The 23454-nt window shown below is 56.7% G+C and overlaps 1 protein-coding gene, 1 non-coding gene and 1 pseudogene across 7 annotated transcripts; all 3 read right to left on the bottom strand.

Annotated features, from left to right (window-relative positions):
- Window positions 1-125: 125 nt before the first annotated feature.
- On the bottom strand, window positions 126-23423 carry UBAP2L (ubiquitin associated protein 2 like). 6 transcript variants are annotated; one of them, XM_071800300.1, is made up of 29 exons: window positions 23350-23423; window positions 20376-20505; window positions 19987-20064; window positions 19559-19669; window positions 18942-19110; window positions 18054-18149; window positions 17524-17569; window positions 17189-17301; window positions 16454-16528; window positions 14374-14426; window positions 13750-13835; window positions 12235-12406; window positions 11759-11960; window positions 10896-11173; window positions 10586-10758; window positions 9958-10147; window positions 9577-9631; window positions 8978-9152; window positions 7986-8058; window positions 7262-7457; window positions 7083-7171; window positions 6612-6665; window positions 5606-5687; window positions 4331-4548; window positions 3564-3669; window positions 2889-2956; window positions 1971-2168; window positions 1630-1665; window positions 126-883 (listed from the first exon to the last, which is right to left on the bottom strand). In XM_071800300.1, the coding sequence occupies exons 2-29, from the start codon at window positions 20463-20465 to the stop codon at window positions 788-790; spliced, it is 3378 nt and encodes a 1125-aa protein (XP_071656401.1). In that variant the 5' UTR covers window positions 20466-20505; window positions 23350-23423; the 3' UTR covers window positions 126-787. The 6 variants fall into 6 exon arrangements, with proteins under 6 accessions (XP_071656401.1, XP_071656402.1, XP_065713591.1 ...); XM_071800301.1 differs by having other exon boundaries at window positions 16469-16528; XM_065857519.2 differs by lacking the exon at window positions 1630-1665.
- On the bottom strand, window positions 5772-5906 carry LOC136113059 (small nucleolar RNA SNORA58). The gene has a single exon (XR_010652964.1). It is a non-coding gene; the product is annotated as a small nucleolar RNA SNORA58 (small nucleolar RNA).
- On the bottom strand, window positions 18555-18673 carry LOC136113032 (5S ribosomal RNA; annotated as a pseudogene).
- Window positions 23424-23454: the final 31 nt, after the last annotated feature.

The following is a 23454-nucleotide window of genomic DNA, read 5'->3' as shown; positions in this document are numbered from 1 at the left end:
AATAACAGGGTGGGGGGACATAGGGGACAAGGGACATTGTCCCTGTGGTGGGGAAAAAAATGGGGAGGGGTGGGGGGACCAACCCCTGTGGCAAAAATGGGGGGGGGGATGAAAAAATGCAGACGTGAAGTTGTGAGTTTTATTGGCTTTAGTGAATGAGGGGGGGGGCTGCGGCTCAAAATGACAAAATTGGGACTGTGGAGGGAAAAAAGAGCCAAAAAATCCCCAAATGAAGAGCGGGAGGGGTAAAATAAGTGGAAATGAGAGAAGGCGAGGACGGCGGCGGGTGGGGTTTTTGTTTTTATATACAAGACACATTTATCCATTAAATTTAGAACACGGTACAAAAAAAAAAAAACAAAAAACAAAAGAAAAAAACAAAACAAAAAGAAACAAAACCAAATAAAAGAAACCAAAACACTTCAACTAATTCATCTTACAATGCTGTTCATATCAATTACTGCTCGGATTCCTAATAATAAGGGGTTTGCTGTAGGCGACTCGCAGCTTCCACTCCTTTGAGGAAGGGGGGAAAGGTTTTAGGGGTGGGGGGGGAATAGGGGAGAAAGGAGTAAAAAAGCAATAAAGATCCCCTACGGCAAACGGTTTCAGAGTCTGAATGCAGAGAGAAACGAACCAAACGGAAATAAAAGGGAAAAAAAAATACAAATTCTATATTACATACAAGAGGAAAGGGCCGCGGGGGGCGGGGGCCCTGCCCGCGGTCCCTCGGCGCCGGGGGCTCCTCGGGGGCTCCTCGGGGGGTGCGGAGGGTGGCCCCCCAGCCTCAGTTGGTGCCCCAGCTGTAGCTGTTGTAGGCGGATTTGTTGGGCTGGGATTTCTGGGGGATGGAGCTGCCTTGGCTGCGCTGCCCGGAGCCGCTCTGGAGGGAGGGAAACAAGATGGGGGTTATTGGGGATCAACGGGATGGATCCAGCTGGCGGGTTATGGCTGAGCCCCCCGGGGCTGCGGTCGTTGGCGGTCACAGGAGCTCGTGGTGCTGCGGAGCGAGGGGCAGAGAATGGTTTGGGTTGAAAAAGCCCATCGAGATCATGGAGTCCAACGGTGAACCCAATGCTGGTGCTGAACATGGCGCTGAGAACCTCATCTCTGTGTATCCAACCCCTCCAGGGATGGCGACTCCAGCACTGCCCTGGGCAGCTGTTCCAACACCCACAGCCCTTTGGGGAGAAATCACCCCCAATTTCCACCCTCAACGTCTCCTTGAGGCCGTTTCCTCTGCTCCTGGCGCTTGTTCCTGGGGAGCAGAGCCCGACCCCCCTGGCTCCAAGCTCCTTTCAGGCAGTTCAGAGATCAGAAGGTCTCCCCTCAGCTCCTGTTCTCCAGCTGAACCCCCAGCTCCCTCAGCCGCTCCATCACCCTTGTGCTCCAGCCCCTCACCAGCTCCGTTTCCTTCTCTCAGCTCCAGCACCTCAAGGATCCCGACACCCCTGGGGCCGCCATTCTGAGCCCTGAGGTGATTCTGGTGCCATCATTTTGAGGCCTCAGGCGATTCTGGTGCCACCATTCTGAGCCCTGAGGTGATTTTGCTGCCACCATTTTGACCTTGAGGCGATTTTGGTGCCACCATTCTGAGCCCTGAGGTGATTTTGGGCAGAGGTTCATTACCTGGTCCTCCTGCTGGCGTTGGCAGTACAGTATCATCTGTAAATATGGAAGCTGTTGCAGTACCGGGATATGTAAAGATAAAGGGACAAACTACGACAGTAGAAATCCACGGTTAGACCTGAGAGCTACGGCAGCGGCGCCATGGCCGGGGGGACCGGGGTGAGTTCACCCCCTTGATGCCAAACTGGGGGGAAAGGGGGAGGTGGGACAGATGGTGGGTCCTGGTCTGGTAGTGGGGGCGCACCCCCAGGCCTCTTCGCCCTGCGTGTTTGTGTCACCGCGCGTGTCACGGGGAGGGGACCCCCCGGTGCTGGCTGGGGGGGGGACCGGGGGTCTCTTACCTGCCCGTCCTGCTGCAGGTGGTGGTGGAGGATCTGGGAGTGGGGCTGCTGATGCGGGGTGAGGATGTGCATGAAGGGGGTGGGGGGGTAGGCGGCCGCCGTGGCCGGGTTGATGGGCCCCCCGCTGCCCAGCGCCGACGGCAGGTTGAACGAGGCCGCCGGGGTTCCAGTGTGAAATCCCTGCTTCTCGAAGGATTGCTGCGGGGAGACAGCGCGGTGAGGGCAGGGACGGGCGGTGCTCGGTGCCCGGTTACACAAGCGCGTGGCACAGAGAACCACGGTTTGGGTTGAAGGGGCGTTTAAAGCTCCCCCAGTCCCCCTGCCATGACAGGGACATCTCCACCAGCTCAGGTTGCTCAGAGCCCGTCCAGCCTGGCCTGGGATGGCTCCAGGGATGGTTCAGCCACCACCTCTCTGGGTACCTGGGCCAGGCTCTCACCACCCTCAGGGCAACAATTCCATTCTATCCAGCCTCAATCTTTTAATTTAAACCCATCACCCCTTGTCCTGTCACCCACTCAAAATTCCATCCCCATCTTTTAAGCACAGAAAGGCCACACTAAGGTCTCCCCGGAGCTTCTCTTCCCCAGCTGAACACCCCAACTCTCAGCCTGTTCCCCAGCAGAGCTGTTCCAGCCTCGGCTCATCCCTGTGGCTCCTCTGGTCCCTCTCCAGCAGCTCCGTGTCCTGTGCTGGGGACCCAGAGCTGGATGCTGCACCCAGGGGGGTCTCACCAGAGCAGAGCAGAGGTGCAGAACACACAGACTCTGCCTATGTCTGTTTCCAGGCTTGAAATTGTTCTAAAATGGGAAAGGTCAAGCGTTTCCCTTCTCCCTGCCCGGTTGCTCCAAAGGGAAAAGCCCGCGCTGCCTCGGAGCCGTGTTCCTGCTCCCCGGCCTGGAGCCCACAGACACTCACCTGAGTTTTGGAGTAGACAGAGCCCGAGATGTCCGGCACTCCGGTGTTACTGGACGTCACGGACACACCTGGGGAGAAGGAAAAGGTGGGAGAGCGTGAGGCAGCAGCCGCCGGTTCAGGAGTGACCGGTGGTGCCGAGGTCTGGAGGCCAACGTCGTTCTGGGGAGCGGGGTCTTGGCGATGGGAACACGCAGGATCTTGGACTGGTTGGGGTTGGAGGGGCTCTGGAGACCCCACAGTTCAACCACGGCTACCGCACAGCGGGATTTCAAACACAGCCAGAGATCAACCAGTGACACCCAGCACGGGGCCAAGCAGCAGATTCACGACCTCCTTGTGTCTTCGAACCAAGAAGGACACTTGTCTAGAAAGCATACAGGACTCAAACAAGTTCCCAGGCTCAAATCTGGAATAATTATTGTTCTATTAATCACGTGCGGGCAGTAAAAAGCAATCAAACAACAGATAATTCGGCAGCTGACGCTCTCCGATGCGAGTCCAACGCCACAGCCACCGGGCTGCTGGGCACGGAGCAGAACACGCCTGGGCCTTTCCAAGGAGAATCAAACAACTGCGGCCATTTTCCCCCAGTAGAGAATAACACGGTTCCCTGATAGAGCTGTGAACAAGCCCTGGCACCGCGGCGAGGGAACGCGGCTCTGCCGGCGCCCTTACCGGTGCTGTATCCGTGAGAGCCGTAGCCGCTGGGCTGCTGGAACGGGGTGGCTGATGCGTTGACGCTGACATTCACACCGTGCTGCTTGGAAGAGGTAGGAGCAACCTGCAGGAGGGAGGGGAGGAGCGGAGTGAGGAGAGGCTTCCCTGCATCGGAGAATTGTTGAGGTTGGAAAAGACCCACAAGATCAGTCCAAGCGTCCTGGCACTAAACATGGCGCTGAGAACCTCATCTGTGTGTATTCCAACCCCTCCAGGGTGGTGACTCCAGCACTGCCCTGGGCAGCTGTTCCAACACCCACAGCCCTTTGGGGAGAAATCACCCCAAATTTCCAATCTCAGCCCCTCCTTGAGGCCGTTTCCTCTGCTCCTGGCGCTTGTTCCTGGGGAGCAGAGCCCGACCCCCCTGGCTCCAAGCTCCTTTCAGGCAGTTCAGAGATCAGAAGGTCTCCCCTCAGCTCCTGTTCTCCAGCTGAACCCCCAGCTCCCTCAGCCGCTCCATCACCCTTGTGCTCCAGCCCCTCACCAGCTCCGTTCCCTTCTCTCAACTCCAGCACCTCAAGGCCTTTCTTGGTGTGAGGTGATCCCGACACCCCTGGGGGCGCCATTCTGAGCCTTGAGTTGATTTTGCTGCCACCATTCTGAGCCCTGAGGTGATGCTGGAGCCACCATTCTGAGCCCTGAGGTGATGCTGGAGCCACCATTCTGAGCCCTGGGCTGAGGGCCCCCGAAGCGCCCCCAGGAGCGGGATCCCCGCGGTCACTCACAGGGAACACGGCGGGCCCGTACTGGAAGGTGCTGGGGAGCCCCGGTACCCCTGTGTAGTAGGGCAGGCTGGTGTAGCTGTAGCCGGGAGGCAGCGCGGGGTTCAGGAACGTCTGCTGCGTGGTGTGGTGCGTCTGGGTCTGGCTCTGCTGAGGCTGCGCCAAAGTCGTCGCCGGAGCCGGGGAGGAGGCGTCGCCTCGGCCGAATTTTGTTAAATCGCCTGCAAAAGAGGAGATGGGAGTGGGGGACAGATGTGTCAGACCCCAGCCCAGCCCAAGGTGACACAGACTTCGATCAATGACGACTTGAATCAACCCTTCTCCTCCATCTAGTGAGGACCGCAGCCTCTGGACCATCACACGCTGACAATGCTGAGCTGTTAACTGATCTTCAATCCCCAAGAGGAGAAATTCAGATGGAAGGGAACGCCACAGCAGCTAAACCAGCCTGGTGTCGGCCCTTGGATAAACCCGGCAGAGCCCGCATGCTGAAGTTCCTCCTAAGCCCTTCCTAAAGCTCTTCCTAAGCCTGTGCATCAGCAGCGGGTCTGAACACAACTCCTCTCCCTCCGGAGCCAGAGCTGCGGCCTGGGGACCTCGTCCCACCAGCAAAGAGAGCAAAATACCGAAATATCTTCTTGTTGAGGGTGCAGGAACGGCCCCGTTTTACAGCAGACTCGGGGAAGCTCCTTTTGCTGAGCATCTGCTTGGTTTTTCGACGCAAACCTCTCCCTATTCACAGCTCACAGAGCAGCGAGAGCATCTTGGTGCCGCCCCAGCTCGCGACTCAGTCCAGAACAACCCCAAATGTTAATTATCACCGACGTTAACTTACAAATTACAGACGCCGAGCTCCGAGTTTGGGGTTTCAGCCTCAGCGCGCTGCGTAGAAGCAGCGAGACATCGGCCCCCCGCGGGCATTCGGGTCATTTAGTTTAGTTTCAAGCTCCTAAATTCCACATTTTGTTTCTCATGAGACTCACATAGATTAGAAGCTTAAATTCCTCCAGATTTCGTGTTTCTTTGTGTTTTAATTCTCGGTGTTTGGAAGCGCTGCTTAACCCCTGTCTCGCCACGACATGAAAAGCGGTTCCCTGGTTTTACACCTCGGATTCTTCCACTGCCACATCAACTCCCACTCGTCCCCATCGTCCCGGTAACGAGCCCCCACACAACCGGGTGATCAAATAAAGGAAAAGCCAAGAATTCGGCTGCTGAGAAACCCGTTCCAGACCAAGGGGAGCGCAGATACGGAACCAGAGCGGAGCTTTTCCCTACCAGAGTACGGGTTGCTGCTCAGGCTGCCGTCTCTTCCAGTCAGCGGGGTGGTGGGCGTAGGGAACGGGATGCTGTAATAATCCTGGGGGATAAAAACAAACCGCGTTTTTAGGAGCTCGGCCCAAAGATGCTTTTCTGTTGGGAAAAGAGGGATTTGGGGCGCTGGGTATGTTGGAGCGTCGCGGTTCAACCAGCCACGCGGAGGCTGATCGGAGCCTACGGCAACCCCGGCTTCGTGTCGCATGGACCGTCCCCCTCGTCTGGCTACGGTGAGAACCAGACGAGGTCTACTGGTATGCGGTGCCCAAAGCGCCTCCCTACATCTGGTATCGCCAAATTAAACGCGTTCTTGTGGATGAGGATGGGCCGGGAAGGGCCACAAAGGCGATGGGAGGACCGGGAAGGTGCGGTGTGAGGAACGGGGCTTGTCCGGCCTGCGGGTGAGGAGAGACCTCATCACCGCCTTCAGGATTTAAAATGTGCTACAAAAACAACGGAGAATCCCTTTTACAAGGAGTCCCATGGAAAAAACAAGTGGCAACGGGTACAAGTTACTCCTGGGGAGATTCCCATTGGACACAAGAGGGGAATTTTTCCCCATGAGAACGATCAGCCACGGCAATAATCACCCCAGGAACGTGGTGGATTCCCCAATATTAAATACTTTTAAGATTGGGCTGGGCCAGCTTGTCTAAACCAAGCTTTGGCCAAGAAGGCTTGGACCAGATGATCCTTGCAGCCCCTTCCAACCTGGTATTCGATGATTTAGCCGCCGGCTCTTCCAAGGATCAGAGACGCGTACCTACCACAGCTCATCGCACCACGGGGCCAAACCGCTGCCTGCGGTCGCGCTGACATCCCCAGCCCCACCATTGATGAATGGCTGGATAATTAGTGCTGATAATCAGCGTTCCCAGCTCCCCAAGCGCAGAGGAGCGGCTGATGGACTCCTCCATGCTGCCACATCCACCCCGCGCCCCGTGTTGCCGGCTCCTCGGGTACTCACCAAGGGGAATCGCGTCTGGAGCACTTGCAAGTCGTCATATCCATACACCTGTGGCTAGAAAATGAGCAGGAGATGATGACAGGGCCGCAGACGAGATAACGACACCTAATTTTAGATTAAACATCTAGATGAACGCGATATAAAGCCAGAAACAGAGGATCGGCTACAGAATTACCCAGCGTCCACCACCGCGATGCTGTCACGAGTGGTTTTATGAGCCGCTCTATTAAAAGTGAGCGCCCAGGGCCAGCGCGGCTGCTCCAGACCACAGTGGCACCGACACTTTTCCTCTAGCAATTCCTGCTCCCCAAAGGTTGGGGAAGCCACGGGGTGATGAGATTTAGATATTTACACCCCTGGGAATGTGGATTCTCTCTGCTATTGTTTTATGGAGAACAGCAGGTCCAAGCGCTTCCCATCCAAGGGCGTTACGGTTTCTCTACGCCGCGAAGAGCCGGTGGTCCCACTCACCGGGTAGGCGTGGAGCAACCCCGGAGCCATGATGTACGGGTTAGGCAACAGCGGCGGGACTCCAGGGGGGAGATTGGGAGGCGCTTTTCCTAAACAAAAGGAAGAGAAACGCAAAGTTCGTCTGGGATCGAACAGCGGGAACCGTTTCCCTTCACCCCCGCGCCCATTCGGCAAAGTACCTGATGTTGTCGCCACGGAGCTGCGAGTCGAGGCCGTCACCGTGGAGTTGCTGCCGAGGCTGAGGCCCAGGCTGGAGACGCTGCTGAGGCTGGAGGAGACGCTCACGACCGGCGGCGCGGCCGCCACGGTGCTGGAGGACGTGGAGAAAGTGCTGGCGGAGGAATGGAGGCTGGATTCGCTCTCCACGCTCGTGTGCTGGGGAAGGGAGGGAAGAGTTAGGGTAGGAATATTGCAGGGTGTTGTCTACGCAAAATACAGGGTCACAGATGCACTGGGGGTGGAAAAGAGCTTTAAAATCATAGAGTCCAAGCGCTAAGCCAAACCACATCTCTGAGAACCTCATCTGTGTGCGTTTCAATCCCTCCAGGGTGGCGACTCCAGCACTGCCCTGGGCAGCTGTTCCAACACCCACAGCCCTTTGGGGAGAAATCACCCCAAATTTCCACCCTCAACCTCCCCTGGCGCAACTTGTGGCCGTTTCCCCAGCTCCCTCAGCCGCTCCCATCACACTTGTGCTCCAGCCCCTCACCAGCTCCGTTCCCTTCTCTGAACTCACTCCAGCACCTCAAGGCCTTTCTTGGTGTGAACGGCACAAAACTGGACACAGAACCCTCCGTCCCTCTCCCCGCAACACCCAACGTCCCGGCACAACCGCAGCCCCCGCCGGCCGAGCGCACCGAGCTGGGAAGGGGCCGCACGGCACGAAAGCTCAGCCGGACTCACCAGGAGAGTCGAAGTGGACGTTCGCCCGGAGGATGTGGATGAGGACAGACTGTTCTGCTGGGTGGGTAACGTGCTGCGGGAAGAGGAATGAAAGGTCGTCAAGTACAGGGCAGATCCCGCTCCCCATCCACTCGGATCACGGAATCACAGGTGGGTTGGGTTGAAGGGGCGTTTAAAGCCCCCCCTGCCATGACAGGGACATCTCCACCAGCTCAGGGTGCTCAGAGCCCATCCAGCCTGGCCTGGGATGTCTCCAGGGATGGTTCAGCCACCACCTCTCTGGGTACCTGGGCCAGGCTCTCACCACCCTCAGGGCAACAATTCCATTCTATCCAGCCTCAATCTTTTAATTTAAACCCATCACCCCCTGTCCTATCACCCACTCAAATGTCCATCCCCATCTTTTAAGCACAGAAAGGCCACACTAAGGTCTCCCCGGAGCTTCTCTTCCCCAGCTGAACACCCCAACTCTCAGCCTGTCCCCAGCAGAGCTGTTCCAGCCTCAGCTCACTCTTGTGGCTCCTCTGGTCCCCCTCCAGCAGCTCTGTGTTCTGTGCTGGGGACCCAGAGCTGGACGCAGTGTCCTGGGGGGTGTCACCAGCACAGAGCAGAGGGGACAATCCCCTCCACCTGCTGGCCACGCTCCTTTTGATGCAGCCCAAGATACAATCGACCTTCTGGGCTGTAGTTCATGTGCGTAGGTCGTGTCAGAACACGTCCCACTGTCCCCAAGTCCTCCTCCTGGGGGCTGCTTCCAGGTCCCTCTGGATGGATCCCATCCCTCAGTGGTGTCACCTGCACCACCTTGGTGTCACCCACAATCACTCAATCCCACTATATCATTGATGAGGATGTTTAAATAGTCCCTGAGGGGCCACCACGTGTCACCAGCGCCCATCCAGACATTGCGCCGTCGCCCTTCACCGAACACACATCCCCTGGCTCTTCCCCACCGATTTCCACCGTGGATCCCTCCCGGTTGAGCTCCCCACCTGCTGAGCTGGGCACTGGTGGTACTGGGGAGCTCCTCGGCGTGGCTCAGCCCGCCCAGCGCCGTGGCGTGCTGGCTGGCGGTGCTCAGCAGGGCCGAGGCGGCCACCCCGTCGCTCAGGGGGGCGATGCTGGGGGCGGAGGGGGAGTCGGATTTGACGGCGGGGCCCGTAGCACCTGCGGGCAGAAGGTTTTGGGTGAAGAGAACCATGGGGCTTCCCTCCTGGTGCCAACCAGTTCCACGCTGGGGCGGCGATGGTGCTTTCATAGAACCTTGGAGGTATTTGGGTTGGAAGAGACCCTTAAGATCAACGAGTCCAACCACAACCTAAACCTAGCGCTAAGCCACGTCCCTAAGAACCTCAGCTTTACTCCAACGCCACCAAGACCTCCAGATGAGGTGCCTTTCATAAATCAGAGTTAATCATCATCACCAGGAGCGATCTCCCGGATCCAGCAGCACAAAGCCGAACATTTCATGGCAAGCAAACAACCTGAGCGGCAGCAATTAGTCCAGCGGGGAAAGGACTTGCTAGGAACACAAAGATTTTAATCCAAAGCGAAGAGCGCGAGCAGCACACGAAGCAGGACGCCCGCTCACCTTCAACGGCCTGCGTGGTTTGTAACGGCGTGGGTTGTACGGAACTGAAACCATTCTGAGGAAAGAGAGAAGAGAATAAAGAGTAGCGGGCGTTGCAGCCGCTCGTTTGGACCTTGAATTTGTGTTCAGCACGCAAGGATTCGATCCTTAAGAGAAAATGAAAGCTGTAACCTGAACGCCACCTCACAGCGGGGTAATTAGGTGTGACGCAGTAATTATGAGCGACACAACGTATGGCTGGCGATCAACTGCTATTAACCCCGCTGAGAAATGTCACCACGGGCTCTGGTGGCAGCTTTGAGGCATCACAGAAACACCCAAAAACCACTCGGTTTCCCCCCCAGACAGCATTTCAGCCCCAGCACGAAGCTCTTCTCCTACCTTGGCCTGGGTCAGATCCTTCTGGGGCGAGGAGGAGATGGAATTGGGGTATCGCCGCGTCTGGGTGGCTCTCTGTTCGTACAGTGGTCCCTGAGCGCTGTTCTGGGAGGTAAACGTTGCTGTCTGTATTGTGCCGCTCTGGTAACCAGACTCCTGGCTCTGATTGGACGAAATCGTGGAGGAAGATTCGCTACAAAAGGGAAAAATAGACAAAAAGGACTTAAAGTTTTCCTCCGAACCAGCCGCGCTGTCAGCGCCTCGAAACAAAGAGCCCCATGAGCAGCGTGAAGGCACCACAGGAGCAGAACGCGGATGCACCGCGTCCCCACGGCCCCGTCGGCCGGGCAAAAATCGGCTTAAACCACGCGGAATCTGCTCACGGAGCATCACGCCGGGCGCTTCCCTCCCGCGTTCCCAGCACCGCGGCGAGAAACGCGTGTTCTGTGCAAGTAACCGCAGGCCAAGCAGCGCTGGAGCTGCATGGGCGAGTCTGCGGCACCTTAACGCTTCGCTGTCGCATACGTTGTCCCCCCTTTGCGCCCACGGCGGCGGCGGAAAGGGTCTACTCGTATGCGGCGCCACGGCGCCCGTGCACCGCGACCCCCGGGGTCCCGCCGCCCCTCCTCACCTGGCCGTGCTGGTGTACAGGCTGCTCTGAGACTGGCTGGCGGCCGCGCTCGTGGCGGGCGCCGATTCGTACTCGGCCAGAACGGGCTCCGAACCAAACTGTAACGCTCCGAACTGCAGGTTGAGCCCTGAGATATCCGCCGAGCCAGGCATTTCCACCGCCAGGGCAGGAATCTGCGCGGGAGAACGACGGGAAGGGGTCAGCGCGCTTTGCATTCTCCAAATCGCGCTTTTCAACCCAGACTGGGGAGCTAAGATCAGCAAAGCCAAGCCCAACCCTTCCCAAAGGGATTTTTCCACAACGCCGTCACCTTCGATGTTAACGACGCTTTCTTCTTTTGCTGCTTCAGCTTCTGCTGGGCCGGCTGGGGACTGGAGGACTGGTTGTCCGAGGAGCCTGGGGACATCTGGGGACCGGGATTGGCTTTGCTGGGCAGCGGCGAGGACGAGGGCGCCGGCGCGGCCGCCGGTGCCGTCACCACGGGCGGCTTCTCCTGCATGAACACTTCGATCATGGTGGAGGTTGACGTGAAGGCCTGGCGCTTGGCGAAGGGACTGTGCACCGAGGAGTCCGTCGGGTTCTTGAGATCTACAGGAGACACGAGTTGGGATTAAATCGAGTTGGGACGCTTCTCGATATCAAGAAAAATCCAATTGTTATCACTCTGGAGCTTGTAAAGATCACAAAGCAGAGAAGCGCAGAGCGCGTGGGGAAGGGGCTGGAGCACAAGTGTGATGGGAGCGGCTGAGGGAGCTGGGGAAACGGCCGCAAGTTGTGCCGGGGGGGTTGAGGGTGGAAATTGGGGGTGATTTCTCCCCAAAGGGCTGTGGGTGTTGGAACTGCCCAGGGCAGTGCTGGAGTCACCACCCTGGAGGGGTTGAAACACAGAGATGAGGTTCTCAGGGACACTGGGTAGCGCTAAATTGAGGTTATGGTTGGACTCCATGATTTTAAAGCTCTTTTCCAACCAAAACCATTTGATGATTCTTCCACAATTATGGTTATGGTTGGATCTTGAGGGGCTTTTCCAACCCGAACCACTCTGCCATCCTCCGCTTCCAATCCCTCCAGCAGTCGGTTTGCTGTGAACCTGCGATCCTTCCCTTCACCGAACCCCCCCGCCCGTGGAGAACGCGCCCCCCGTTTTCGGGGCCCCGCGCTGCTGGTCCTCACCGTACTGCACGAGGGACGAGGTCTGCGTGGTGGCCGCCATGTCCCAGGCCGCGGTGGAGCCGCTGCCGGCCGGCTGGCCGTGCTGAGCCGCCAGCTGCGCCAGCGCTTGCGCCGTCTTGAACTGCTCCAGGAACTGCGAGCCGGTGGTGCTGCTGCCCTTGGCCTCACCAACATCGCCAAAGCCTTTCCCCAGCATGCTCACCTGCGATGGAACAAAGTCAGCGATAAATTGGCATAAATATCACTCCTCGCAAACCCCGGACTGTCAGTTTGTCTTTCCCTCCCAGCCGGAGTTGCGAATCAACCAAGGGCAATAGGGGAGGAATGATCCCAATTATTTCTAACGAAGCAGCACACTTCACGTATACAGAGGATTCTCGCCGCCCACGAGAAGCCATCGGGCGTCTGAACTTTACATCTCCCATCACCCAAACGTGCACGGGGAGCCAAACGCGGCAGAGCGCGGCGTTCCGTACCATGCTGTGGTGAGCGAAGGAGTTGCCGGAGCCGGGCTGGGCGATGCCGCTCTGCTTGGAGTTGCTGAACACCAGCGGCTGGGCCAGGGAGGGCGCCTGGGCCGACTCCAGGTTCAGCGACTCGCTCTCTGTAGACGACGGCGTCTTCCCCAGCAAGACTGCCAGGTCGATTCTGGGCCAAGAACAAAAGCGCGCGGAGGTTAAACATGAGCTCCGTCTCACAGTATCGCAACATGTTTGGGATTGGAAGGGACCTGGAAAGCCCACCCAGTGCAACCCCCCCGGAGCAGGAACACCCAGCTGAGGTTCCACAGGAAGGGGTCCAGGGGGTTTGAATGTCTGCAGAGAAGGAGACTCCACAACCTCCCTGGGCAGCCTGGGCCAGGCTCTGCCACCCTCACCCCCAACAAGTTGCTTCTCATCTTCCAGCGGAACCTCCTGTGTCCCAGTTTGCACCCATTGCCCCTTGTCCTGTCACTGGTGTCACCCAGCAGAGCCTGGCTCCATCCTCCTGACACTGCCCCTTTCCATCTTGATCCCCAGCAATGAGTCCCCCCTCAGTCTCCTCTTCTCCAGCTCCAGAGCCCCAGCTCCCTCAGCCTTTCCTCACACGGGAGATGCTCCACTCCCTCCAGCATCTTGGTGGCTGCGCTGGACTCTCTGCAGCAGTTCCCTGTCCTTCTGGAGCTGAGGGGCCACAACTGGACACAATATTCCAGGTGTGGTCTCCCCAGGGCAGAGCAGAGGGGCAGGAGAACCTCTCTGACCTACTGACCACCCCCTTCTAACCCAGCCCAGGTCCCATTGGCTTCCTGGCCACAAGGGCCCAGTGCTGGCTCATGCTCACCCTGCTGTCCCCAGGACCCCCAGCTCCCTTTTCACTGCTCCAACAGCTCATTCCCAACTTACACTGAACCTGGGGTTGTTCCTGCCCAGATCCCAGACTCTACACTTGCCCTTGTTCTATTTCATTCCATTTCTCCCCCCCAGCTCTCAGCCTGTCCAGGTCTCTGATGGCAGCACAGCTTCCAGTGTCCCCACTCCTCCCAGCTTGGTGTCACCAGCAAACTCACTGACTCTGCACTCTATTCCCTTATCTAAATTGTTAATTAATATATTGAATAATATTGGCCCCAGTACTGGTCCCTGAGGCACTGCACTGGATCCAGGCCTCAAGTGGACTCTGCCCCATTCACTGCTCATCCCCTTACAGCGCTGCTCTACCTTTACAGCTTTGACTTTACAAATCTGCACAACGTTACCTTGCAACTCAAAAGGTCGGAGGGACCAAGCAAGAACTTGTGTTTTAAAGCGTTTCTCCCATTAATTTAACACAGCACATCAGAAGAACCAGCAGTAGAAAACCCTAATCCAGGATCAGGACCTGGAAACTCTGAGCTTTGCCATTTAAATCCACCTCATTCACTGAGCCCTATGGTGAGGTTTAGTCCCAGGTGGCAAATTGCTCTGGGAATCGGGAGCAACTTGGGGTAAACGGCATCGCGGGGCTGTCACCTCTGTCCGGCTGTGATTGTCACGTTCTCGGCGGGCAGAGGCACCGAGGAGACGTTGGAGGCCGTGAAGATCTTCGTCTCCGACAGCTGAAAGAGGCAAAAAGAGCCCAAAAGTGAGAGCGGCATCTCAGGACTCCCAGTAAAACAAATAGGAACGGAAAGATTGGTGAAATTCGGGTGGTTATAGACTTAAACTCTCTAATGTTTGGTTCCCATCAGGATCTGCTAATGAAAACCCAACGCTGCGCGAGTATAAGTCCTCCCTTGATTCAGAGAGGGATTGAAACCCATTTTCAGAAGGAATAAAGGTGGTAAAAGTGATGATAATGGTGACTGTTCTACCCAAAGGAGACACAAAATCTCCCCAAACTGCCGCTCCATAGGCAAAACGGAGCAAGAACCAAACACGGACTCCGCTCAGAGAATGGAAGAACTCGATTACGCAGGACAGGATGAGACTCCAGGAGATCCTGGTCTGTTTTGGGCTCTTACGATCTCCAGAAGCAGCAAGGTTTATCTATTCATTGGCAGCCTGGCTTAGGCTACGCCTGGGGTTTAGGGAGGACGGGCTCTGCGCTCGTCTCGCCATGCTGTGCCTACAAATGGGGTTTGGAGAGGCACCTACGTCTTCATTCCAGTCCTCCGTGCCCCATTCTTCCGTCGCCGCCCTCCACGCACCTGCGGGGATAACGAAGGGAGGACAATTAACGTAGGGATCAAAGCTTCGCCTCCGAAAGCCGGGGAGCGCCCGGGAGCTTTGCAAGCAGCGCAGAGGAATTGCTATTTGCCAGTTAAAAGCGGTCGATGGTCCCAAGCCGCGAGTCACGGGAGGGAAACAGCACGGACCACACGCACCCCGACGCCCAACAGGGAACCCCCATGGCCTCTTTTGGGGCCGTTTTTGCTCGTTTTATCCTCAGATCGCGCCCCGGAACAGCTCGTGTCGGCCCAGCCGCCCAGACTCAGCGTCTCCTTCGGGGGCTTCGCGTGCGGGATCTCATCACCCACCAAACCCTTCGGAAACACACGCGGTTTGTCTTTCCCACCCCGATAAACGTCCAAACCTCCACCATCTTCAACTTGTTCCGTCCCTTGTTTCCTTCACGGTTTAACCTCAGTATTTTACGTGGTGATTTCCACATCCATCAAGCAACTTAAAACTCGGTGTGGGACGAAATCAGGAGCGTTTTACACCCCAAAAAGCCCCAGAGTCAAACCAGCGCCGCTTTGCGCCGTTTGTTTTCAGGCCTTGCAAGCCAGACTGACTAAACCCGACCTGGTTAAACCTGGAAGGGTTTATGGGGATGGAACAAGTTGGCATCGGCCTTTTTATGAGCCAAAAAAGCCTTTTAGAGCATAAAAGCAGCACGTGGGGAAGGAGAAGAGCGCGGAGACTTGGGGAGGGAAGGAAACGACAGATTTATGAGGCCAAAACATCCCAACAACTGCTTGTTGAGAAGATTTAATGCATGAAATATGTATATTAGCAGTGAATTATTCTTTCTTAATGATGGGTTTGGGTGCTTTGAGTTGAGCCAATCTGAGAGGCCCTTCCTAAGTTGGTGGTTGTAAAACAAACGGGCTCAAGACAAACCTAAAACCCCCAATTCTGCGCCTCAAAGGGATGTAAATCCAAATAAAACCGAAGCGGGGTAAAATAGCCCGGTAGCGCCGGAGCAGCGGCCTCGTGCTGCCTCCAGGAGTTAAAGATTAACCCGGATGTGAGAACACTTTGGTCAAACGCCATTTCGGCCTCGTTACGGCCGTCGATGGGATTTGGTGGCCCTGAGGTACATTGGGTCTTGGCTTTGGAAAGCATGGAGGTGCCAGAGCGGGAAAGGAAGCGTTGGGGCGCCGAGCGGCTTTGCCGTCAACCATCCCGGTCACCCCCAAATCCACCGCCCTGCAGAGGGGTCTGGATCGAGGGGGTGAGGACAATCGTCTGAGTTCAACAAGGCCGAGTGCTGGGTCCTGCACGTGGGTCACAACAACCCCATGGACGCCGCGGGATGGAAAAGGGCCTGGGGGTGTTGGTGATGGGCTGAACGTGAGCCAAGGTGGCCACCAGCACCCTGGTTGTACCAGCACTATGTGGCCAGCAGGACCAGCGCAGCGATCGCCCCTGTGCTGGGGACAGTGAGGCCAAACCTCAAAATTGGGGGCAGTTTTGGGGCCATCACCTCAGGGCTCAGAATGGTGGCACCAGGGGTGACGGGGTCACCTCACACCAAGGGACATTCTATTCTAATTATTCTATGATTAAGATCTTCGACTGCAGGCCAGCGAAGCAGCCACAAGCAGAGCCAAGGCGCTGAGATAGTTAAGCCAGACTAATTCCCTTCCTAAGGAGCGTTTTGTCATGAAGCAGCAAAGAGAGAACCAAAACCCCCATGGGGACAAGGGCAGGTCCCATATTTGTTCCCCCCCTCGGGTGGGACCTCGTCCGCATTGCTGGGGACACCGAGCTGCTCCGGGTACCGAGAAGCGGTGGCCGAAGTTAACGATTGACGTTACCCGCCAAGAAATTGCGGTTAACCTCTCCCAGTTCACATTCGAGGCGCCAGCATTAGTAAAAGCACAATCAAAACAGCAAATACTCAGTAAAATGAACAAATTAAGAGAGAGGAGAACGACATATCCACAGATATTTCAGGGTTGTTTTGGTTTAAGGTATAAAGTAAAGGTATCCGGGGCAGTTAGTGCACCTGGATGTATCATACCAGGAGCAGTGTCAAATTTTCGGGGATAATTTGCCCCCTCACCCCCAATGAAATCAAGTCCTGAAACAAAACAAAAGAAGAGACAAGACAGACAACCGGTGAAATTTTGGCTTGGAGAAGTGAAGGGGAGTTTCACCGCCCCCGTTACACTCGCATCGTACCTGTGGATATTGTTAAAGAGACGCCTGCGGCTACTAAAACAAAAGCACAGAAGCCTCTTCAGACCAGGCGGTAACATTTCCAGCGTGTAAAGCTCAATTGGTTCAAAAACGGTGGAGAAATGGAATAGTGGTGGCGCACGGTTGCTCCGTAAAATAGAACATCGCTCTCAAAACGCCCCACGAATTACTTACAATCAGGGTTGCCTCTTGCAAATCTGAGTTCGCCCGTACTCAAAACAAGCCAAAAAATGTCATTTTCCACTCCAAAAGAACGCGCCGGGCAGGTTGGTGCTCGCAAACCACCCGAGAAGGCGCTTTAAATGGGGAAGCGTTGTGTTATTCGCAGGCTCATCCTCCAACAGGTTGAGCAAAACGCCAATAAAAGAGAGAACGTTCCTGAGCTGCGAGCGACGTCCCCTGGAGGACGCAGCGCACCCCGGGGAACCCGCTTGCGTTTATCAGACTCCGGTTTATATAAAAAGAGGGTTATAAAAATCAAAAGATCGACAAATCCGCCCAGAACAAACCCCGCGGCCCCTCCGAGCACCCAACCACTCACTGGTGCCGTCGTCGGGCTCGAAGCTGCCGCTGTTGTTCCACGTGTTGTTGGTGCTGTTCCCGTAGCTCTCGTCCGCGCCGGCCGGCTCGGCGTAGTCGGCAGGGTTGAAAGTGCTGTAGGAAACAGGAGAAGGGAAACTTTTACTCCCGATCCCCAAGCATTTTATCAAAGCAACTGATTTTACTCACGTCTCCCAAGACAGCTCTCCCACAGCAGCCCCCCAAATTTGAGTTACCGTGATATAATTTTGGCTGCGCGATCAAAACGCAGATGGGGACGCAAATGACGGACACAAACGGAACTATTCCCGCACAGTTTGTACCAATAAAACTTACCCCATGCCTTGGGCAGAAAATCTTCCCCCTCGCCTTCCAGAACCACCTGGAAAACACAACGAGGGCGCTGCTCAGCGTCTCTTTGCATCGCCGGGAAAACACATTTGAACAACACTGGGAGTTCTGAGCGCGATTCCAGGCTCACACGAGGTTCCCAAGCGGTCCCCAGGTTCTCAAAACAACTCCCAAACGGCACAAATCTCATAGAAAAATGAATTTGTGCTACTTCAAAACCCCAGAGGAGCGTTTGCAACAACGGGGGGATCTGGATTCTGCTGACAAGCTACCGCGTCCCCTGCCAAACAACCACCTTTGCTTTCCTACTTCCCACCTCTCCACAATAAATCCCTATTTTGTTCAACTCTACGGAGAGGACGCGAGAACGTGATGATGTTTGTAGATGGGGAGGCAACGTGTAGGTGCTAAGAACAAACAATCAAGTGTTTCTTTTCGTTTTAGAGGTTTTCAAACCTCACTGAGGAGATGGATGAGCGGGTGCAATTCTGCTCCGACCCCAAACCCGCGCGTACCTCGGCCTCGGCCGCGGCCACGTCTCCCTCTTTCCGTGCCTCGTCCAGACGAGCCTCCGCTCTTACCGCCGTCCAGCCCGTTCTCCTGGCCCCGAACTGAAAGGTAAAACGACACAAAGACAACGTGAAGACCTCGAACACCCACGTGTGGGAAACCACACCGAGAGCTCCTGTCGCTTCTTTTAAGCTGCTGGTTTTGGGGGTGTCATCCGAGGAATCATCTTGGGGAGCAGCGAACAGATCACACAGAGAACCCCAGAATGTCAGGGGTTGAAGGGCCCTGGAAAGCTCATCCAGTGCAATCCCCCCGGAGCAGGAACACCCAGCTGAGGTTCCACAGGAAGGGGTCCAGGGGGTTTGAATGTCTGCAGAGAAGGAGACTCCACAACCTCCCTGGGCAGAGCAGAGGGGCAGGAGAACCTCTCTGACCCACTGAGCACCCCCTTCTAACCCACCCCAGGTCCCATTGGCTTCCTGGCCACAAGGGCCCAGTGCTGGCTCAGCCCACAGCACCCGCTGTTCCCAGCTGGTCTCCCATCCAAGCACTGACCGGGCCCGACCCTGCTTAGCTTCCCAGATCAGACGAGATGGGGCGTTCTCAGGGTGCTATGGCTGTATAGATTACATCATGTATATATATATACGTTCCCCAATATATCCTGATAGTATCTGAACTAAACCCTTTTTTCCAGGGCAGAGCAGAGGGGCAGGAGAACCTCTCTGACCCACTGAGCACCCCCTTCTAACCCACCCCAGGTCCCATTGGCTTCCTGGCCACAAGGGCCCAGTGCTGGCTCACGGCCACCCCGCTGTCCCCCAGGTCCCTTTCCCCTCCACCTCTCACTGCGAGGCCACTTTTAGCCCAAGCCGCCCCGTTTTTGCGCGTACACTCTCTGCCGCGGCTGGTGCCGCGTCCCCGCCGGGGGGGCCCACCGCGCCGCCGGCTGAAATCCCGCTCCCGCTCCCGGTTCTCTTTGCTCTCTTCGCTGGGCTCCGTTTGGCCGCTCTCCTTCTGCCCCGAGACGCTTTTCTTCTTCCCGACCATCTCCCAGGAATGCTGCACGTTTGGGAAAAAGGGGAAGAAGTTACGCAAAGTCTGAGTGATGAGAGACGCAAATACGATGTTACGAGGAATATAGTCCGAGCTCAGGGCTAAAAACGAGGAAAATTAATGAGCTAAGGCGTAATATTCTCAAGTTCTATTTAGAGCCTGGACTCTACAAAGAGCTTTAGCTAAACCGGGACGCCGGGAGGATCCGTTTGATCAGCACCGTTTTGGAAGGATCTGATATATGGAGGTTTTTACTGGGCTGGAACACAAATCATGTTACAAAACGAATGAAGGTTCCTCCTACACCAGCGCTCGCTTGTTCTCGGTGCTGATTTTGGTGCGAGCCCAACGAGTCCCGTTTGGTTCTTGTTATCTTGGCATTCCTGGAGGTTTTGCCCCCAAATAGGTGGTTACGGCCAACGAGGCCTCACCGGATTCACAAAGCCCGTCCTACCGTGTCGGGGTTGCCCTCCAGCAGCACGTTGATGGCTCTGTTCACGTCGCCGTTGCAGTCGTGCAGAGCGATCACGCACTCGTCCTGGTTCTTGCCCGTGATGTCGATCAGCTGGAGGGAAGGAAACACCGCGCTCAACACGTTTGGCGCCACCAAAACCTCGGAGGGGACGCGAGTTCAATCCCCAGCCAGAAATTCTATATAGAAATGTCGGGGTTTGGGAGCCTCCCCAGTTTAATTCCATCCCCTCGATGTGAATTAACTGAGGGTGGGGACTTCTGAGTTGCTGTTTCAGCACAACCCAACCTCATTTGCTCAGGATAAAACCATTTCCCTGCATTTTGTGGCCCCTAAACAGAAAAGCCACTCCAAGGAAACTGAGGGAGCGACCCGCCGGACGTTCTCTCGCCCTCGCTTTCCACACTCACTTGTTTCACCTTCTCCTCAAAGTCGGCATCGTTGTGGTCCGAAATCATCTGTGCAAGTCGAATCTGTTCCGCGGTGGCCTAAAGAAACGGGAACGGAGAGGGAAAGTGCGGTGAGAGCGGCTCGTTCGCACCAAACCTTCCCGCGGAGGCCACACTGAGATCTCCAGAAGGGAACCGGCGCCATGGGGAGGCGCAAAGAGCTTCTGGAAGCAGAGGAGCGAGGGGAGCGCGGGAGAAAGGGACATCGCCAACAATCACCTAAATTGTGGCTGTTCTGGGGCAGGTCTCACCCCACCACCGCAGCGGTGGGTGGTTTAGCCGTGTGTGCTTGTTAAAGCGAACGGGGAGCGCTAAGATGGAAGGAAAACCAGCCCAAGCGCTGCCTTTACCTGCGGCCGCTGCTTGTGCTGCGTCTGGCTCTGTGTCTGCGTCTGCTCCCAGCTCCCCCGGGCGCGGGTCGTGCCCACCGATGTCATCATTTACAGTATATACAAATAACAGTATTTACAAGGTAGAACCCTGCGGGGGGAGAGAGAACAGGCTGTTAGAGAGCGAAAAACGACACCAAACGCAACGGCGGGGCTCAAGGATCGCAGGGGGAGGCGACCGGCAAAGCCACCGCGCGTCCCCGCGCCAAAAGGTCGCTTGAACCCCCCCAAGATATTCCACGTGGAACACGCTCAATAAAACACCATCTGCAGGCAGGTGGGAGCGATCGGGACCCTAAAGCACTTGGGGTCAGGGATTCAACGACTCAGGACGGGCTGGAGCACGAAACGCTGGAAAAACCCTAAAATTGGAAAGAAGCCGCTTTGGGAGCCTCTGATACATCAGCTTCTCCCCCTTCTCACCTTCAAAAGAAGGGAAGGAAAAGCGCTCCGGTAACAAGCGGCGCTACAAGCTTGTGGGAAATTGTTTTAGAAAGAATCCTGCCCGTTTTTGCTTGTTTGGATTGTTCCTCTTAGCTGGAAATGCAAAGTTTTCTTCCACTGTGTATTCTAGATGGAAAAGCTACAAATAAAGCGAATTAAACGCCAAGGAGGAAAAGCAGCCAGTGATGCTGCTCGGGGTTAAAAATCCCTGTAAGAGTTCAAGCTGTGGAGGGTCTGAAATGGGTTTTGTAACGTCACACGAGCTTTGGGGAAGAGCCCAACGCAGACGGTGAGAACAGGGTCGGCACCAAGTGGTTTGATCCTTCCCGACGCCCCTTCCGACCTCGGAAAGCTCAATCAGCCCAAATTTTGCGCGTTCGGATTTTGGTAACGAGACGGCGACACCTTCACGGGGACGGGGGAAGGAGCCACGGGCAAAACGCGAGAACGGGGGGAAACACGAGCGAGAAAACCCGACACAGAGTGGGGAAAGCGCTGAAGTGGTGTCAGCAAAGAGCCCTGGAAGAACTGGGGGGTCTTGTGTCCAAATCCACGGTCGGAGACGCTTCCCCAAGAGACCCCAACGTCACCATCCTCACATCAGAGTTTTCCAACGCAACCGCTCCCGCAAAACCTCCAAATCTCCCCCGTTGGCGGTCACTTAAAAACCACCATTTTCCAGCTTTCCCACAGGTTTCCCAGCAGGAACCAACCCTGTGACGCCGCGCAGAGCACCCAGGCTGGGTTTCAGCACAGACAAAGCCCCACGCTCACTTCATCCCCCACAGGACTGATTTTTGCTATGGTTCTTCCACTTTTAAGCGTTTCACACACAAACGAGCCGGTACATGAACCCGATTTGGCGGCAGAAGCGACCCCGTGTGCTCACAGTAACTTAATCTGCGGTTTCAGCGCCATTAAATCATGATTATTCTTTCTTTAATGCACCAAAAAACCCAGAATTATAGAAATATCAGAGCAATGGTGTCCCCAGTGAGAGAAGAGGACTCAGTCACTCATTATTTATCCCTCAATCACGTAGCTCCAGGACAGATCACAGCCAACGTTTAACCACAAATCTTGGTCATCCTGACATCCCAACCGGCGCCACGCAGAAATAACCATAATATGAGTTTACCAGCTCAAGACAGTCGTCGTTAAAGTGTTTCACCTGGTTATTTCTATAGACTAAAACCACATATATTCACCAAAAGGCCACTCCAGCCAAAGGGAATCGCGTCCAATCCCCACCAGAAAAACCGCGTTGAAACGGCCACGGTTACGTTTCAAGAGCTCGCGGAGGGTTTAGGGAAACAAGAAGCTTCACGGCCACAGGTTACACCGCCTTTTCTTCAAAGAAGCTGCACGCAAACGCGAAGCGCTCGCCATCACCCCTTTCCTCCTCTCCAGGGTACAGCACTACTCGCCTTCGCGTCTACAGAGTCCCGGCTACGCGCAAGTGCGGAGTCTCCGGAAAAAGAGCTGATACAGAACTGTAAGAAACTGTTCATTTTATTAGAGATTTCAGGGCAGTTACAGTTTTTGAACGAGGATCTGCAGGGCACATCTGCTGTGTCAGACCTGCCGGGCGAGTCCCGGCACATCCCAGCCTCAGTTTCCCTTATCTGTTAATACAGAAAATCAGTATTTCCATCCCCTTTCAATAAATTAGCGAAAGGCTCCGAAAAGGGCCACGGAGGGCAAAGCGTTTTCCTGCAACGTGGGGTAGGAGCCCCCCAAGGACCCCGATGCGGGGGGCGGTTGATCAGCGGCTGCGAACCGAGGGGTGTGCGGGTGGGGGATGCGGGGGGATTCCCCCCGATTCGGTACCGCCGCCCAGAGCGCAGCGCGGCACACGGGGCCGCGGAACCGGCATCGCCCGGGAATTCCGCCCGGGCCCCCCGGTAACGGCCCCTGGGCCGCCGCCGAGAAAGCGGCCCCGGAGCGCGGCGGGAGCGGGACAGCGCGGGGCCCATTGTTACCGCCGGGAGCACGGGCAGGGCCGGAGCCCCGCGGCCCAGCCAGCCCAGCCCGCCGCACACAATGGGGGCGAGCGGCCGGGGGGAACCGGAGGGAACCGCACGGAACCGCCGGGAAGCGGAGGAGGCCGCAGCCCCCGCTAGGCCGGGCCCGCAGCCGGGAGGCGGGCGAGCGCGGGGCCGCTTCCGCCCTCATGGCCGCGGCCGCCATTCCCCCCCACCCCACCGCCCGCCTCCAACGCGCCCGCCCGCCCTCACCTGCGGCGGCCGCGCTCTTACGCCAGCCCCCGGCTGCGGCCCGGCCCACTAGGCCGCGCGGGGCCCGGCGGGGGCGCGGCGGCCGCCCCCGGAGCGGCGCGGTGGGGCCGGGGCGGGCGGCGGCGGGGCCGGGCGGGCCGAGGGGTGCGCGGTGGCGGCGGAGAACGGGAACCGGGAGGGAGCGAAGGCGGAAAGGCGGGATTTAAAGGGGCCGCGCGCAGTTACCGGAGCCGCCTCCGCGCAGCCAACTTTACCTGGGTCTCACCACACTGACAACTCCCAGCGGCGCCCGCCCCCATCACGTGATGCGGGCGCGGGGGCGGGGCCAGCGCGGCTTCACCCACGGCCGTGCGCCGCGT

This window comes from Patagioenas fasciata, chromosome 30 (genome assembly GCF_037038585.1).
Source record: "Patagioenas fasciata isolate bPatFas1 chromosome 30, bPatFas1.hap1, whole genome shotgun sequence".
Taxonomy (NCBI): Eukaryota; Metazoa; Chordata; class Aves; order Columbiformes; family Columbidae; genus Patagioenas; species Patagioenas fasciata.
The sequence above is the reverse complement of the archived record's forward strand: the minus strand, read 5'-3'. Positions and strand labels throughout refer to the sequence as shown.

What these genes read in the sequence shown, in the direction of transcription:
- UBAP2L (XM_071800300.1), bottom strand. Translation starts at nt 20,465, where the DNA reads ATGATGACATCGGTGGGCACGACCCGCGCCCGGGGGAGCTGGGAGCAG. An exon ending in CACCAGCCGCGGCAGAGAGT is followed by an intron (nt 18,150 to 18,941) that starts GTACGCGCAAAA and finishes TTTACCTTTCAG; the next exon opens with TTCGGGGCCAGGAGAACGGG. An exon ending in CTGTCTACTCCAAAACTCAG is followed by an intron (nt 2,169 to 2,888) that starts GTGAGTGTCTGT and finishes GTCTCCCCGCAG; the next exon opens with CAATCCTTCGAGAAGCAGGG.